At 42.8% G+C, this 19,385-nt stretch overlaps 1 protein-coding gene across 1 annotated transcript in view; it reads left to right on the forward strand.

Annotated features, from left to right (window-relative positions):
- Positions 1-19,385, forward strand: part of LOC126213468 (alpha-mannosidase 2) — an 834,426-nt gene that overhangs the window by 776,788 nt on the left and 38,253 nt on the right. Inside the window, exon 15 of the mRNA XM_049941248.1 lies at positions 1,748-2,009. Coding sequence (XP_049797205.1) covers positions 1,748-2,009 — 262 coding nt within the window. The remainder of the gene's footprint in view (positions 1-1,747; positions 2,010-19,385) is intronic.

Here is a 19,385-nt window from a genome sequence, read left to right on the forward strand (position 1 = left end):
ATATTTTTGGTTCTAGAATGGAACATTGTGGGACACGGTCTCTTTGAAGTACCACAAAAAGGACTCATGAGGTCATAAGCAGTAGTGGTTTTGGTCCAAGGGTCGAACCTCGTAGGTCGCGGAAGATTAGCTGAGTGGTCTAAGGCGCTGCAGTCATGGACTGTGCGGCTGGTCCTGGCAGAGGTTCGAGTCCTCCCTCAGGCATGGATGTGTGTGTTTGTCCTTAGGATAATTTAGGTTAAGTAGTGTGTATGGTTAGGGACTGATGACCTTAGCAGTTAAGTGCCATAAGATTTCACAACCATTTGAAGATTTTTGGAAACTCGTAGGACAGTGTGTTCGTAGCGTTGGAAGAGAAATCCCCGAGGAGAGCTGAGAATTAGTGCTGGTTCAAAAACGAAACTTTGTGGGACATTGTGTGTTTGTAATACCACAAGAAGCAGGATTGAGCCCAGAAGTGAGGAATGGTTTCGAGCCTAGGGCCAAACGTTGTAGGACAGTGTTTTTGGTGACCTGTGAGGACGGAGCTGGGAATTAGTTTCGGTCACAAGATAGAGCCTCACGTGTAAGAGGCCAACGTGTTCCAGAGCCAGGCTACTCTTAGCTCGACTGTGACAGGTGTGTCCTCTGTGGTGGCCAGGTGGAGTGCGTGGGCATCGAGGGCAACTACTTCCCAATTCACCAGTACTAATCGAACCACTCATTTCACAGCCAATTATGGCCCTGATGCAAGAGGAGTTTATTAATGTTTTGAAAACTTTTGAATACAACCTCATATTTTTGGTTCTAGAGTGGAACATTGTGGGACACGGTGTCTTTGAAGCACCACAAAAAGGAGTCATGAGGTCATAAGTGGTAGTAGTATTGGTCCAAGGGTCGAACCTTGTAGAACAGGGTAAAGAGAAATCCCTGAGGACAGCTGAGAATTTGTGCGGGTCCAAGAACTAAACCTTGTGGGACATTGTGTGTTTGTAATACCACAAGAAGCAGGATTGAGCCCAGAAGTGGGGAATGGTTTCGAGCCTAGAGCCAAATATTGTAGGACAGTATGTTTGGTGACCTGTGAGGAGGGAGCTGGGGATTAGTTTCGGTAACAAGATAGAACCTCATGTGTAAGATGTCAGTTTGTTCAAGAGCCAGACATACTTTCAGCTCGACTGTGACAGGTGTTTCCTCTGTGGTGGGGAGGTGGAGTGCGTGGGCATCGTGAGCAACTACTTTCCGGTTCACCAGAACTAATTGAACCACTTATTTCACAGACAATTATGGCACTGATGTAAAAGAGGTCAATTCATATTCTGAAAACTTTTGAATACAACTTCATATTTTTTATTCTAGAATGGAACATTGTGGAACACGGTGTTTTGAAGGACCACAACAAGGAGTTATGAGGTCATAAGCAGTAGTAGATTTGGTCCAAGGATTAACCCTTGTAGGACAGTGTGTTCATAGCCGAGAATGGGAAATTCCTGAGGACAGCTGAGAATTAGTGCTGGTCAAAAAACGAAACCTTGTGGGACATTGTGTGTTTGTAGTACCACAAGAAGCAGGGTTGAGCCCAAAAGTGGGGAATACTTTTGAGCCTAGGGTATAACATTGTAGGACAGTGTGTTTGGTGGCTTGTGAGGACAGAACTGGGGATTAGTTTCGGTCACAAGATAGGAAATCATGTGTAAGACGTCAGCTTGTTCCAGAGCCAGGCATACTTTTAGCTCGGCTGTGACCGGTGTGTCCTCTGCGGTGCCAGGTGGAGCGCGTGGGCATCGAGGGCAACTACTTCCCGGCCACGACGGCGGCGCTGGTGCAGGACTCGGGGCGGCGGCTGACGCTGCTGGTGAACCGGGCCCAGGGCGCGGCCGGCTGGCAGCCCGGCTGGCTGGAGGTGATGCTGGACCGGCGCACGCTGTACGACGACTCGCGCGGCATGGGCGAGGGCGTCGTCGACAACAAGCGCACCGCCTCGCGCTACTGGCTGCTGCTCGAGGAGCTCGACCCGGCCGCCGCGCCAGGTAACTACCGACCGAACTGTGTCCGAAGCTACTGTCAGTGAAATAATTTTATAATCAATTATTGAAGCGAATTCAGTCACAACATGTAGCAACAAAGTCCTTGTCCCTTAACGGAAGTTATGTCAAGCGAATCCCATTATTTTTGTCTTAAACACTAACACGAATTCTTTACAGACGAACGGAAAAACTGGTAGAAGCGGACCTTGGGGAAGATCAGTTTGGATTCCATAGAAATGTTGGAACACGTGAGGCAATATTGACCCTACGACTTATCTTCGAAAATAGATTAAGGAAAGGCAAACCTACGTTTCTAGCATTTGTAGACTTAGAGAAAGCTTTTGACAATGTTGACTGGAATACTCTCTTTCAAATTCTAAATGTGGCAGGGGTAAAATACAGGGAGCGAAAGGCTATTTACAATTTGTACAGATACCAGATGGCAGTTGTAAGAGGGGCATGAAAGGGAAGCAGTGGTTGGGAAGGGAGTGAGACAGGGTTGTACCCTGTCTCCGATGTTATTCAATCTATATATTGAACAAGCAGTAAAGGAAACAAAAGAAAAAAATGGAGTAGAAATTAAAATCCATGGAGAAGTAATTAAACCTTTGAGGTTTGCCGATGACATTGTAATTCTGCCAGAGACAGCAAAGGACTTGGAAGAGCAGTTGAACGGAATGGAAAGTGTCTTGGAAGAAGGATATTAGATGAACATCAACAAAAGCAAAACGAGGATAATGGAATGTAGTCGAATTATGTCGGGTGATGCTGAGGAAATTAGATTAGGAAATGAGATGCTTAAAGTAGTAAAGAAGTTTCGCTATTTGGGGAGCAAAATAACTGATGATGGTCGAAGTAGAGAGGATATAAAATGTAGGCTGGCAATGGCAAGGAAAGCGTTTCTGAAGAAGAGAAATTTGTTAACAGCGAGTATAGATTTAAGCGTCAGGAAGTCATTTCTGAAAGTATTTGTATGGAGTGTAGCCATGTTTGGAAGTGAAACATGGACGATAACTAATTTGGACAAGAAGAGACTAGAAGCTTTCCAAATGTGGTGCTACCGAGGAATGCTGAAGATTAGACGGGTAGATCACATAACTAATGAGGAGGTATTGAATAGGATTGTGGAGAAGAGAAATTTGTGGCACAACTTGACTAGAAGAAGGGATCTGTTGGTAGTTCATGTTCTGAGGCATCGAGGGATCACCAATTTAGTATTGGAGGGCAGCGTGGAGGGTAAACGTTGTAGAGGGAGACCGAGAGATGAATTCACTAAGCAGATTCAGAAGGATGTAGGTTGCAGTAGGTACTGGGAGATGAAGAAGCTTGCACATGATAGAGTAGCATGGAGAGCTGCATCAAACCAGTCTCAGGACTGAAGACCACACCAACCAACCAAACATAAGACGTATTTATAACATCAGCGTAACATTGCCGATTGTTGGTTCCATAGATAAAATACGATCCTTCTGAAATAGTACACTCACGGAACACGAAAAATAATGAAGGTGAATAATGTAATTTCAAGAATACATCGGTCTAAGTAACATATTTTTGTCATTAACATTGCAAGATCGCAGATAATGTAAAGATGATATAAGCCATTGGAAATGATAATAGCTGGTAAATTAATAACTGGTGCAACCGCCAGAATGTTAAATGTAAGCAAGCAAACGTGGATGCGTTGTATTGCACAGGTTCCGGATGTCGGTTTGTGGGGTGGATTTCCATGGCTGTTGCACGTGGTGGGTCAATACAGGGACACTTACGAGGGGCGTTTGGAATGCCTGTGCGAGAATAAAAACTATTTAGTGTTAGGGATAAACCTTTTTTATTTTTCGACATAGTCTCCTTTTAGACTTATACACTTCATCCAACGCTGTTCTAATTTGTTGATCCCTTCCGAATAATAGGAATTATCCAAGTCCGCAAAATAACTATTAGTTGCTGCAATCACCTTTTCGTTTGAATAAATTTTTTGTCCCGCCAGCCATTTCTTGAAATTGGGGAACAAATAGTAGTCCGAGGGAGCCATGTATGGTGAATAGGGGGGATGTGAAACGAGTTGGAATCCTATTTCCATTACGTTTGCGACCTCAACTGCTGAGGTGTGTGCTGGTGCATTGTCGTGATGGAAAAGGACTTTTTTGCGGTCCAATCGCCGGCGTTTTCCTTGCAGCTCGGTTTTCAAACGGTCCAATAACGATGAATACCAGGCACCTATAATAGTTTTACCCTTTTCCAGATAGTCGATGAGGATTATCCCTTGTTAATCCCAAAAGGCAGTCGCCATAAACTTTCTGGCCGAAGGAATGGTCTTCGCCTTTTTTCGTGCAAATTCTCCCTTGGTAACCCATTGTTTAGATTTTTCTTTGGTCTCAGGAGTATAGTAATGTAATCCATGTTTCATCCACAGTGGCGAAACGACGCTTAAAGTCCTGCGGATTCTTCCTGAAAAGCTGCAAAAACTATTCCGTTTTTGGTCAAGCGTGAGCAATCGCGGAACCCATCTTGCGGATAGCTTTCTCACGTCCAAATGTTTATGCAAAATGTTATGTACCCTTTCATTCTAGATTCCCACAGCACTAGCAATCTCACGCACCTTACCTCTTCCGTCATCCATCACCATGTCATGGATTTTATCAATGATTTCTGGAGTCGTAACCTCCACAGGGCGTCCAGAACGTTCAACATCACTTGTGCCCATATGGCCACTCCGAAAATTTTCAAACCACTTATAAACCATTATAATCGAAGGTGCAGGGTCACCATAATGTTTATCAAGCTTCTCTTTAGTCACCTGAGGCGTTTTGCGCTTGATAGAGTAATGTTTAATCACCACACGAAATTCTTTTTCGTCCATTTATGACAATCACTAGACATCTTTGATTCACACGAATGCCTAACACGAAGAAATAGACCAATATGGCTGAAACTTGGTGTGCGTTCTCTCCAAAGATGCTACTAGCTAAACATGACTTCGATACGCGCCGGTGGTGCCATCTCTCGGACTTTACACGGACTTTTCAAACGCCCCTCGAAGTGCTATTTGTGGATGATGCTGGAGTTGTCACCTGATGATGTCCCACATATGCTCAATTGGAGAGACAGATCTGGTGATCGAGCACGCCAAGGCAACACCTCGACACTCTGTAGAGGACGGTGGGTTACAACAGCAGTATCTGGGCAAGTGTTGTTCTCTTGGAAAACACCCTGTGGAATGCTGTTCATGAATAGCAACACAGCTGGTCGAATCAGCAGACTGATGTACTTGGGCAGTTTTTTTTTCCAACCCTGATAGGCTATAAATAAAGGACAAGTTCGTAGAAAACAATCATTTTACTACCAAAAGTTTTATACACATATGGTTACTTTTCAACATAATCACCGAAACGATTGAGACATTTATCGCACCTGTGGACACGTTTTGCAATGTTTGTTGTGGTTGTTGTGGTCTACAGTCCTGAGATTGGTTTGATGCAGCTCTCCATGCTACTCTATCCTACGCAAGCTTCTGCATCTCCCAGTACCTACTGCAACCTACATCCTGAATCTGCTTAGTGTATTCATATCTTGGTCTACCTCTACAATTTTTACCCTCCACGCTCCCCTCCAATACTAAATTGATGATCCCTTGATGCCTCAGAACATGTCCTACCAACCGATCCCTTCTTCTAGGCAAGTTGTGCCACAAATTTCTCTTCTCCCCAAACCTATGCAGTACCTCCTCATTAGTTACGTGATCTATCCACTTAATCTTCAGCATTCCTCTGTAGCACCACATTTCGAAAGCTTCTATTCTCTTCTAGTCCAAACTATTCATCATCCATGTTTCACTTCCATACATGGCTACACTCCATACAAATACTTTCAGAAATGACTTCCTGACATTTAAATCTATACTCGATGTTAACAAATTTTTCTTCCTCAGAAACGCTTTCCTGGCCATTGCCAGTCTATATTTTATATCCGCTCTACTTCGACCATCATCAGTTATTTTGTTCCCCAAATAGCAAAACTCATTTACTTCTTTAAGTGTCTCATTTCCTAATCTAATTCCCTCAGCAGCACCCGAGTTAACTCGACTACATTCCATTATCCTCCTTTTGCTTTTGTTGATGTTCATCTTATATCCTCCTTTCATGACACTGTCCATTCCGTTAAACTGCTCTTCCAAGTCATTTGCTGTCTCTGACAGAATTACAATGTCATCGGCGAACCGCAAAGTTTTTATTTCTACTCCATGGATTTTAATACCTACTCCGAATTTTTCTTTTGTTTCCTTCACTGCTTGCTCAATATACAGATTGAATAACATCGGGGAGAGGCTACAACCCTGTCTCACTCCTTTCCCAACCACTGCTTCCCTTTCATGCCCCTCAACTCTTATAACTGCCATCTGGTTTTTGTAAAAATTGTAAACAGCCTTTCGCTCCCTGTATTTTACCCCTGCCACCTTCAGAATTTGTAAGAGAGAATTCCAGGCAACACTGTCAAAAACTTTCTCTAAGTCTACAAATGCTAGAAACGAATAAACAGCATAGTATGTGTAAAATTGTGTGCATGCTGGTTGTAAAGAAGCTGGAAAACAGTAATACTACACAGAGCGGTAGACAAGTTTCTTCCATATCTCCTTAAGCTGACTTCCCTGAACCCAGGTTCCCTGTCTTAAATTTTTCAGATTAGCATTCTCTATGTCCTACATTTTCGTACCCTCTTGCGGAAAAAAGGAAAAAGCCTGTATCAGGTGTAAACATTATTGTTTACATGTATCACAGTGATGTAGGTAAAGCTGAGACAGACATTTTGGGATAGGGTACTTGAGGTATACCAAGCTGGAAAATAAACTCACATTGGCTGAAATTCGGTGGGTGCCAGATCAGGACTGTACGGCTGATCATCGAAAATGTCCCACTGAAATTGTTCAAGGAGACTTTGGGTTGTGCTAGCTGTGCGTGGACGAGCGTTGTCATGCGTCAACACAATTCCTGAAGTCAAATGCAAATTTGGTAAATAAAATGTAAATGTCGTGTGACTAGGGCCTCCCGTCGGGCAGACCATTCGCCGGGTGCAAGTCTTTCGATGTGACGCCACTTCGGCGACTTGTGCGTCGATGGGGGTGAAATGGTGATGATTAGGACAACACAACACTCAGTCCCTGAGCGGAGGAAATCTCCGGCCCAGCCAGGAATCAAACCCGCGCCCTTAGGATTGACAATCTGTCGCACTGGTCACTCAGCTACTGGGGGCAGACAGTAGATTTGGTCATTGGAACCACGATTTTAAACATGGCTGAAACAGCAACTGTTGAAATTCCTCATGGTAAATGATGACAGCCAAAACAGTTGCAGGATAAAGATTTATTAAAATTCTTGACCATGGTTTCGGTATATCAAAATATACCTTCATCAGAAGGTATTTTACTTCTGATGAAGGTATATTTAGATATACCGAAACTGTGGTCAAGAATCTTAGTAAATCTTTATCCTGCAACTGTTTTGGCTGTCATCATTCACCGTGAATCATTCAAACCAAACGAAGAGGAATGCTACTGAAGACGTGGCTAGGAAGGCAGCACTTTTAAACCAACGAAAATCTTCAAAACAACGTCAATGCTCATTTGCAGTCAGTGGTGTGAACGTTTTTTGAAGAAGGTATTGCAAACTTGTCTACAGGTACGATAAATGTCTCAATCTTTTCGGTGATACTTTTGAAAAGTAACCGTAAGTGTACAAAAGTTTTAGTAATAAAATTATTGTTTTCTATGAACTTGTCTTTTATATGTAGCCTATCAGAGGTTGAAAAAAAAAAGGCCCTCGTACAAATTTTCAGTCAGTGTGCATCGGCTGTCATACAAAATCACACTACAGATCATAACTCCAGGTATTGTTCCATGGTGTATAGCATGCAGACAGATTGGTCATAGGATATCAACTGGCCTTGTCCCTAATCAATACACGGCCGTTACTGACATGACAGAACCAGCTTTCATCAGAAAACACAACAGATCTCCACCGTGCCCTCCAATAAGCTCTCCCTTGGCACCAGTGAAGTCGCAAATGGTAGTGTTTTGGGGCCAGTGGAATGCACAGCACAGGGCATATTATTTGGAGCTGTCCTTTAAGGCCGGCCGCTGTGGCCGAGCGGTTCTAGGCACTTCAGTCTGGAATCGCGCGACCGCTACGGTCGCAGGTTCGCATCCTGCATCGGGCATGGATGTGTGTGATGTCCTTAGGTTAGTTAGGTTTAAGTAGTTCTAAGTTCTAGGGGACTGATGACCTCAGATGTTAAGTCCCATAGTGCTCAGAGCCATTTGAACCATACGCTGCATAGTAGTGCTACACGGCCATCTGGAGCCCAATCTTCTTGTGACTATATGTAGCTGTGGCTGCTACTGCCAGGAACCGTGTACAATGGCTACATTCCTCCCAAGTCTTTCTGCAGCCTCACAGATGGAACATCCAGCTCCACCTAGCCATGTTACACGACCACGTCGAAACTCCGTGACAAGTTCATAGTGGCATCTTTGTTGCGCAAAGGCATTCTTGTCTGACGTACTTGTGCCACTCTTGTGCGGCTAGTGTGAAATTTGAATAAACCTCATCTTTCAGATGCATTTGTTTATCTTGCACTACTTTCTCTTGGTGTTGCTATTTTTTAAGGTCTGTGTATTTTAGGATTCGTGTAAGAAATCCATATTTCAGAAGTTGAAAGCTCTTTAAAAGGCTACCCCATAATTTGCTACCATGAATTGTGGAACTATGATAATGGGATTCTCAGGGGGACGTACTCATTCAGCTAATTCCAAAATTTGTATCACATTATTAGCTAAGGAAAGTGTTTGGAAATATTAAAATTCAATTAAATCACTGTTTTTCAAAGTAACATTTGGCAGCAGATGCTGGAGGACAAAAGGTTCAAATGGCTCTGAGCACTATGGGCCTTAACATCTGAGGTCATCAGTCCCCTAGAACTTAGAACTACTTAAATCTAACTAACCTAAGGATGTCACAGACATCCAAGCCCGAAGCAGGATTCGAACCTGCGACTGTAGCGGTCGCGCGGTTCCACACTGAAGTGCCTAGAACCACTCTGCCAGAGGACAAAAGGATACTGTTTCACGCATACAGCTGTAACCCAAACATATCACTGAAATATTACTGAACTATATGAGGGAAATTGCAGAAGTCATGGCAAGTATTTTTTGTCTTGAAAATGGTAAATCGAAATGCCATGTGGCTAGGACCTCCCGTCGTGTAGACCGTTCGCCTGGTGCAAGTCTTTTGAGTTGACGCCACTTCGGCGACTTGTGTGTCGATGGGGATGAAATTATGGTGATTAGGACAACACACCACCCAGCCGCTGAGCGGAGAAAATCTCCGATCCAGTCGGGAATCGAACCCAGGCCGTTAGGTATGACATTCCGTCGCGCTGACCACTCAGCTATCAGGGGCGGACTTGAAAATGGTAATGGCTTAAAAAATTCTAAAATATGCAAATGGAATGTTAGTTCATAGCTAAACATTACGTGTAGGGAGATGGATGAACACACACATCATCATAAATATATAGCATGAGAGAAAAGACAAAACAAATTTTGTCATTTTAAACGTGTTTTACTGTCAGTAGCAACAGTATACAATAGTAGAGGCCAGGAACACTGACCTGTGACATCTCAGAGTGCGTCAAAATAGTCTCCAAATGAATCCATCAAAGAGCGCAATCTTTACATAAGAGCACTGTTGACGTCGCTGTATAGAAAGCAACAGCCATCCTGAAATGCTGCTCTGGTCTCTCTTCACACATCGTGCTCCTAGAAAGGACTGCCATCTAGCATCATGTCACCTTACAGTGGATTCTTGTGCAGACTCTTGATGTCATGAAATGTGCATAGTTTGTTATGTACTGTTTGTACTGTTGCAATTGACAGTAAAACACCTTTTTTCATCTTTTCTCCCATGACATATCTTTATGGCGGTGTGTGCATTCATCCATCTCCCTATGTGTAATGTTTGTATATGAACTTATCTCCCATTTACATATTTCAGAATTTTTTAATTCGTTACCGTTTCTAAGACAACAATAATTGTCATTATTTTGCAATGATCTTGTAACACATAATACCAAATTATTCCGAATCTTGGAAATATTACCAACTCCCAAAATCTAAGACCAGTTTTGTAATCAGCATGAAAATTCTTTTACGAGAAGACACTTTACACATAAGTTCATGGTTATTTCAAATTTCATCAAAATTTCATCATTTTATTCAGCCAAATCGCAGGCAGACACATTTGTGGGAATAACAGTCTATAACTATGGATGATACCACATAAATATACAAGTTAATATGCAAAGAAAAAATATTTTAAATTAATACTAATACAAATTAAAACAGTTCTATTCTTCAGGCTGTTTAATTCTATTATTAAAGTCTCACATCCCTTAAACTGGTAGGGAGAGCGATGTCTACAAAAAGATTTTAGAGAAACACCAAAAAGCAGTTCACAGTGAGTTGATGTTTGGCAGGTCATGTAAATTCGCAACACAAATATAAGTTGACAACAGTGCAAAATCATAGCCAATGTCGCTTGCTACAGTGAAATTTTGTGTAATAAACATTGTGCTATGAAGACATGTATTGACTTATCAGTCATTATATGGCACATAGTTAGAAAAATGTGATAGCAGGGACCTGAAACTAGCAGCTTGACTGGAGATATTCAAATTCATAACATGATGATGGTGGATTTGTGGTATGATTGCATGGGGGCTCAGAATTTATTTTTATCAACCCCAAGCACAAGAAATATCACAAGACACACATTCTACTCTATCTACGTCTTAGTCCTATCTACATCTTAGAGTACAGTGTATTGAAAAAACACTTACGGCACTTATTATGTTGTACATGATACTAGGTGGATCATTTTTCAGTGCGGAATGCATGTCTCGAATTTCATGTTTTATATGTTATTGGAGGTTGGTTCATATATGGCAATGGGTGTGCATCTCACATTTCATTATGAAATCCAATAAGAGCATACATGGAACAATAAGTTAGGAAAGAGTTCAAAATTTGGACCTCCACCTGGATTGGAATGTACACTCCTGGAAATTGAAATAAGAACACCGTGAATTCATTGTCCCAGGAAGGGGAAACTTTATTGACACATTCCTGGGGTCAGATACATCACATGATCACACTGACAGAACCACAGGCACATAGACACAGGCAACAGAGCATGCACAATGTCGGCACTAGTACAGTGTATATCCACCTTTCGCAGCAATGCAGGCTGCTATTCTCCCATGGAGACGATCGTAGAGATGCTGGATGTAGTCCTGTGGAACGGCTTGCCATGCCATTTCCACCTGGCGCCTCAGTTGGACCAGCGTTCGTGCTGGACGTGCAGACCGCGTGAGACGACGCTTCATCCAGTCCCAAACATGCTCAATGGGGGACAGATCCGGAGATCTTGCTGGCCAGGGTAGTTGACTTACACCTTCTAGAGCACGTTGGGTGGCACGGGATACATGCGGACGTGCATTTTCCTGTTGGAACAGCAAGTTCCCTTGCCGGTCTAGGAATGGTAGAACGATGGGTTCGATGACGGTTTGGATGTACCGTGCACTATTCAGTGTCCCCTCGACGATCACCAGTGGTGTACGGCCAGTGTAGGAGATCGCTCCCCACACCATGATGCCGGGTGTTGGCCCTGTGTGCCTCGGTCGTATGCAGTCCTGATTGTGGCGCTCACCTGCACGACGCCAAACACGCATACGACCATCATTGGCACCGAGGCAGAAGCGACTCTCATCGCTGAAGACGACACGTCTCCATTCGTCCCTCCATTCACGCCTGTCGCGACACCACTGGAGGCGGGCTGCACGATGTTGGGGCGTGAGCGGAAGACGGCCTAAGGGTGTGCGGGACCGTAGCCCAGCTTCATGGAGACGGTTGCGAATGGTCCTCGCCGATACCCCAGGAGCAACAGTGTCCCTAATTTGCTGGGAAGTGGCGGTGCGGTCCCCTACGGCACTGCGTAGGATCCTACGGTCTTGGCGTGCATCCGTGCGTCGCTGCGGTCCGGTCCCAGGTCGACGGGCACGTGCACCTTCCGCCGACCACTGGCGACAACATCGATGTACTGTGGAGACCTCACGCCCCACGTGTTGAGCAATTCGGCGGTACGTCCACCCGGCCTCCCGCATGCCCACTATACGCCCTCGCTCAAAGTCCGTCAACTGCACATACGGTTCACGTCCACACTGTCGCGGCATGCTACCAGTGTTAAAGACTGCGATGGAGCTCCGTATGCCACGGCAAACTGGCTGACACTGACGGCGGCGGTGCACAAATGCTGCGCAGCTAGAGCCATTCGACGGCCAACACCGCGGTTCCTGGTGTGTCCGCTGTGCCGTGCGTGTGATCATTGCTTGTACAGCCCTCTCGCAGTGTCCGGAGCAAGTATGGTGGGTCTGACACACCGGTGTCAATGTGTTCTTTTTTCCATTTCCAGGAGTGTATATGCCACCGCTGTAGAGGAAAAGTGTGTGTCGTTAGGCTGTAACATTCTTGTTTATCAGATATATGGCCATTATCTATGAGGTCTGCTCAAAAAATTCCGGAACCACATTCACAAAATTTTTCTGCTTTTACCTTTTACTTACTGCGCATGATCTCCACAATTGATACACCACTCAGAATGCAGTTTCCACTTCTTGTAGCAGTCTAGGTACACCTCTTGCTGGATTGCACAAAGCACCATCTGCAAATTTTCTTTTATCTCGTCTGTTGTGGCAAATCTTTGTCCTTTCAATGGGGTGTTCAACTTTGGAAACAAAAAACGAGTCTTCTGGAGCCAGGTCTATAGTCAGGCACCAAAAGGGATGAAGGTGTGCATGCATTATCGTCATGTAAGAGCCATGAATTGTCTCACCACATTTCAGGCCATTTCCTTCTCACATTTTCACACAGGCGTCGCAACATATCCCAGCAGTAGCATTGATTAACAATTTGTCACTTTGGCACGAATTCATGATGAACTAATCCTTCAAAGTCAAAGAAAACTACCAGTATGGCTTTGACATTTGACCTGACCCGACGAGCTTTTTTCGGTCTTGGAGAACATTTCCTGACCCATTGTGAAGTCTGAACCTTGACTTCAACATCATAACCATAGACCCACATTTCATCACCAGTCATGATTCTCTTAAGGAACATCTCATTCCCATTTGCATGATCCGAAAGCTCTTCACAGACTGCTAGACAAAGGTCTTTCTGGTGTCGACTTACGAGCCGTGGGACAAACTTGGCGGCAACTCGATTCATTCCAAGGTGCCGTGTCAGGATTTCATGGCATGGTCCAGCTGAAATGTTACATTCATCTGAAATATCTCTGACAGTCAATTGGCATGCGCAGTTTCATTGACATTCCTGACATGAATGTCATCGATAGCTGTGAGAGGGCGTTACAAACGAGGGTCATCTTTAACTTCCGTCTGACCATTTTAAACTGTGTGCACCATTTGTAAGACTGAGTACAGCTTAATCACTCATATCTGTAGGCTTCCTGTAACATTTGGTGTGTCTCTAAAGGTTTTCTTGAGTTCCACACAAAATTTAATGCAGACGTGTTACTCCTCTAACTCTGCCATCTCGAAATTCGCAAACTGTGTGACACAATGTTCTACTCAATACGGCACTGAACAACAACTAACAGACATACAACAGTGAAACACAGGCAAGTGCAGGGGTGCCAACCGCATTTCGATCCAACAACCATTTGTGCGAAATTACAAATGTTCCGAAATTTTTTGAATAGACCTTGTGTGTAATAGTGTCATGGTGGCATGCTATGTACACTCAGCGCTAGTAAAAGAGCTAAGTACTTGAAGCTAGGTAGTAGCAGCAGACTGCCACCAGCCACCAAACCACCCTGCCATATCTTGTCACACGTGTGACATTTCTCACATTTGAGTGCTGTCCTCCCTACATTCTTGCTTTGAGCACGTGCTATGACATTATTTTTGTGTTCAAGTGTGCCCAGAGCGTAGGTGTTATTGTGATTTGCAAAAATTATTGTCTGTTTTATATGTCTTTATTCATTTTTTAATTATCATATTCAGCTCTTGTGTGATGTATCAGGCTCATCATATGTACACAAAATATTTTTAGATGTGCAACAGCGAGGAGACTGTGTCGAGGTACATGCATAGCATACATTCCAAATAGAAAAAGCTGAATGTTTTAAGATGAGTAGTAAGAAGGGGACGGGCTATGCATCCAACCTCTTGGGACATGTAATGTAGATGAAATGCAAAGATGCTCAATGTTTTTGACATGCATAGTAGTCAAGAGACCCCCCCCTCCTGTATAGTATGAAAGTACTTCAAAAGGTAAGCTACACATTATTTAAACAGGCCAGTTAACTTTTCTGGAATGCTACACTACACTTCAAAATGAGTCACATACATGGCACTATTTTTCAACATAATCAACAAGTCTCTCAAAACAGCAGTTCGAATTTTCTATTGATTGTTCAATTCCTTGATTATAAAAATCTCCTTCTCGATTACTGAGTCATTCGAGAAATGTTGTGTGAACAATGTCACTGCTGAAAAATCTCCACTCTCTACGAATCAGTTCTCCAGTTGCCTGGAGATGTCTGTGATCAGTGTTTATGGATCAGCATTACCCACGTCTGTGTGACGTTGGTCAAATTGTTGAACTGTTTCGCTATGCCCAGAGGTGACATTCCGCTTGGCCTGTATACCACCTGAATTTCACAGTGAATCTGCACAGCTTTGAGAGTATGCCCACAGGAATTGTACTGCCTTGCGTTTTTCAGTTTGGAGCACATTTCCAGCTGCTGTGTTTGCAGGAAATCCAAGTCATGTTCTTTCTTCTCAAAATGCACCACCCTCGTTTCAAAATGGTCTTAGCATGGGATGACATCTGAAACTTACCATCTGGAATCTCCTCAGATAATGTTATTATAAACCAAATGAAAAAAAAAAAAATGTTTCTGTGATAATAAATAGTAAAGGTATTCCCACTTCCTGTCTCATCACCGCCATCGTATATATGGACTGAATGCTGATCAATGGTTGTTAAAGGGACTCACACAGCTCCTTGTCTTGATACCAAAAAGTAGGTCCATCAAATGCAGTATGCTGTGTGATTTTGAGGTGAATAATAGTTAGGGGATGCCACAACCCAATCTGTGTCATGATTCCTTCCTGATATGTACACAAAACATACAAATACGAATATTTTTAATACCAGTATTAGCAGACGGACTGAGGCATTTGTGAAAGAAGGCCTGCGACTGCCTCAAGTGAAGTCACAGCCTGAATGTTTGGTGCATATGTGCTGGTACTAGCAGTTGAATGTAAAATTTCCAGTACGAATTTTGGTACAAATGTCTCATTGGTCATATATTGTGCATTTCATGCAGATAACATTATGCTGTAGAGGAAATTAGAAGGGTCAATAACAACTATAAAAAATTCTTCAGCAGAAATTACCTTGAAGGCAGTTACTTGCTTCATTTGTGAGCTTGCACGAAACATACACACTTGGAAGGTGACCTGATTTGAAAAACACAGTTTTTGTATCATGTGGAACAGAAAGACAAACACTTAAAAAGGAGAAGTAGTAAGGAAGAGACACATCATCACATAGAAATTTGAATTTTTTTTGAAAATGTAAGTAACTTTCAGGTACTGTTGTTTAGAATGTGGATGCTTGTTGTTTGTGAAAGTTTTTCCCGACATGTCACATATTTTTGAAGTGCTTTGTTACACATATTTTCGATAACTACCCGTCTTAGAAAAGCGAATATAGTGAGCTTTCTCTTCCAGATGTTATTTAAGTACATTTCTATGATCTCTGCTGCTTAGGAACAAACTGTCAGAGTCCTCGGATATGTTTGAAATGAATGCAATCCTTCAGTATCAGTTTGAAATATGAAACCATGTACCATGTGTACACATTGAGTAAATTTGTGTTAATGTCACTATTGCACTTGCAGTGACCTCATGACCGCTATCAAGAAGTACTTTACATTTATCACACCCATTTATGAATTTCTATAAATAATGAGATATCTGAACTCCTAGTTCAGCTGTACACTTGTTGTGTTCTGAGATGTTTGTATTTCACTTGTATCTCCACAAATGTGCTCTAAAGGCCTAATACACACTTCGTACTGTGTGAGTCTGTCAGATTGTAGACAGTCTTCTGAAATGGAAATAAAAAATTCTTCAAAGAAATCAATCAAGCTCAAACGCAGCCCATGGTCCTCACATAAATGTTAAATGGTTACTGCAAGGCCGTTGCCCACAGTGGTAGTCTGTGCACTTAAAACTCACGTCCATGAGTTACTAAATTTGGAAGATTGTGCCAGGAAGCAGCCAGATTTCACGTAGCACTCACCCTGCCATGTCACAGGTTTGGTGACATCATTGAGTCTGTCTGTCATTTGTTGCATACTCTGTATCCACTATACTACAGAAGGACTCCTTCCAGCCATTGTCCTATCACCTGTGCAGTAGATATACCAAATACAGTAAACTCAATGTTTGTGAGTTCAGTAGTAGTTAGTTACATGTTCCATGCATCATCTGAACAATTCTTTCATAGGAGTGATTTAGAATGGGTCCATTTACATGATATGTTTATATGATTAGTGTTACCAAGTGTTAACATTAATGAAAACATTATCATTTTATTCCTACTCTAGCAACAACTACACTTCAAAAATAGGTGTTTTTTACTGGCTACCAGTTTTTAAATAGAAATTCATCAGTGTAATAGAAGATGTTGTTTAGGAGAAATGATTTTAAATTAGGTTTAAAACTTGCTTGGTTGCCTTTCAGATGTTTTGTGTTATTGGGCAAATGAATGATAAAAAAATTTTACTTCTGCATATTGAAATTCTCTCCAATGGGTAATAAAGATAATTCTTCCTTCTAGTGTAGTAGGTATGTACACCACTGTTCTTCTCAAATTGTGATGCATTGTTTATGATGAATTTCATCAGCAAAAGTATGTGTTGTGACAGCACATTTAAATTCCTAGCTCCTTAAAGAGGTCCATGGGGAACACCATATGTTATACTTACTGCTTGCTTTTGTGGTGTGAATACTTTGTTTCTAAGTGATGAGTTACCCCAAAAAATTATTCTGTTCGACATCACTAATCGGAAATATGCAAAATATGTCAGGAGCTTCTCAAATCCCTCAACATGCAAACTAACCTTTCATCCGCAGAAAGGACCGTACTCCACCATCTAAAAACTGATCACGACCTTATAATCCTGCAGACAAAGGCTCCTCCACTGTTGTTTTGAACAGCAAGGATGACCTGGCAGAAGGACTCCACTAGCTCTCAGATTCATCCACTTACAAACCTTGCCACAGTGACACCATTCCTGAAATCCAGCAGGATCCCCAGTCACTCCTCAAATTCTTAGGCCCATCCCAGAACCTCTCCCCAGAGTCCATCTCTCTGCTAACCCCTACCACTCCCCGCACTCCTACCTTCTACATGCTTCCTAAAGTCCATAAACCCAACCACCCGGGTGCCCCATTGTGGCCAGTTACTGTGACCCCTACTGAGAGAATTTTTGCTGTCGTACATCAACACCTTCAGCCTGTTACCCGGAATCTACCCTCATATATAAAAGATACCAACCATTCCCTCCACAGACTATCCACCGTTCCTGCCCCTTTACCGCACGGTGCCCTGCTCGTCACTATTGATGCCACCTCCCTGTACACTAACATTTCTAATGCCCATGGCCTTACTGCTGTTGAACACTACCTTTCCAGACGCCCTATGGATTCCAAACCAACAACCTCCTTCCTAGTCTCCATGACCAACTGTAACCTCACTCACTTATTACTGCTCCTTTGAAGACATTACCTACAAACAAATCTGGGATATGGCTATGGGCACCCACGTGGCACCATCGTATGCCAATTTATTCATTGGCCATCTAGAGGAATCCTTCATAAACACCCAAAATCCAAACCCCTCACCTGGCTCAGATCCATTGATGTCATCTTCGCAATCTGGATTGAGGGTGATTACACCCAATCTAGATTCCTCCAGAACCTCAACAACTTCTCCACCATTTGCTTCATGTGGTCCTACTCAACCCAACAATCCACCTTCCTAGATGTTGACCTCCACCTCAAAGATGGATACATCAGTACCTCCGTCCATATCAAACCTACTAACCACCTGCAATACCTCCACTTCATCAGCTGCCACCTGTTCCATACTGAGAAGTCTCTGCCATACAGCCTAGGCACCTGTGGTCATCGCACTTGCAGTGATGAGCGGTCCCTATCGAAATATACTGCGGATCTCACTGAAGCCTTCACAGACGGTAAATATCCTCCCAATCTTGTACATAAACAAATCTCCCATGCCTTATCTTTCCAGTCACTCACCACCTGCCAAAGTCCCACCGTCTGGTCACAGTGGAGCATTCCATTCCCCTCTTAGCTCAGTACCACCCAGGACTGGAGCAATTGAATTACATTCTCCACCAGGGTTTCGACTACCTCTCGTCGCGCTCTGAAACTTCTTCTCATTGTAGAATTACTTCAAATTATTGAAAAATCAATCTACTAGGGTCTTGTGAAACCCGCAATTCACCCCTAAGCTCCACAGTGCAGGAATAGGCAGATATAATCCCAGTCTCTTTACTAGAGTCAGTCAACCAATCCTTTCTTGCCAATTTTGTATTTCGGTTAAACCCTGTGATCAAGATTAAAACCGAAGGCCAACCTCATCATGTGTCTTCTGGTCAGACCATAAAATTGGGCATCCGGGTCCCAGCAATGATCTGCAAATTTTTTCTCCATGACTGAATTGAATGTCATCACGAATCTGGCTAGTGATGTGGGGATGTAGCCCTGCAAAGATAATCTATTTAGACTTAGGTGCGTTGCATCGCACCTAAAGGCCACCAGAATAAAAGACCACATTGTGGGTAAACAACAATAATAATTACAATAGTAATAAGGAAATACTTACTGCTTCAAGTCATTTCCTTAGCATACAGTCATTCATTCCCAAGGACTTGGCAATGTTTCCTTTACTTTCCCCATTGACAGTTATATTTCTTGTCTCTTCAGTTATAGACCATAAAAGTGAGCCTCATTTCTGTTTTTCTCTTGTATTTTCCTATTTTCTGGTTCCTGCATATTCGGAAATAAAACTTGTCTTAAATAAAAGAAACAGCATTACAACAAAACACAATTATTTTTTTATTTCCACTGTTTGTCATGCTGTGATTTATTCCTCACTGAACAGTAATTCTTCTGGTAAATATTTTTATTTTATAGTGCACCCCTTGA

The sequence above is a fragment of the Schistocerca nitens genome, chromosome 11 (assembly GCF_023898315.1).
Source record: "Schistocerca nitens isolate TAMUIC-IGC-003100 chromosome 11, iqSchNite1.1, whole genome shotgun sequence".
In the NCBI taxonomy this organism is placed as follows: domain Eukaryota; kingdom Metazoa; phylum Arthropoda; class Insecta; order Orthoptera; family Acrididae; genus Schistocerca; species Schistocerca nitens.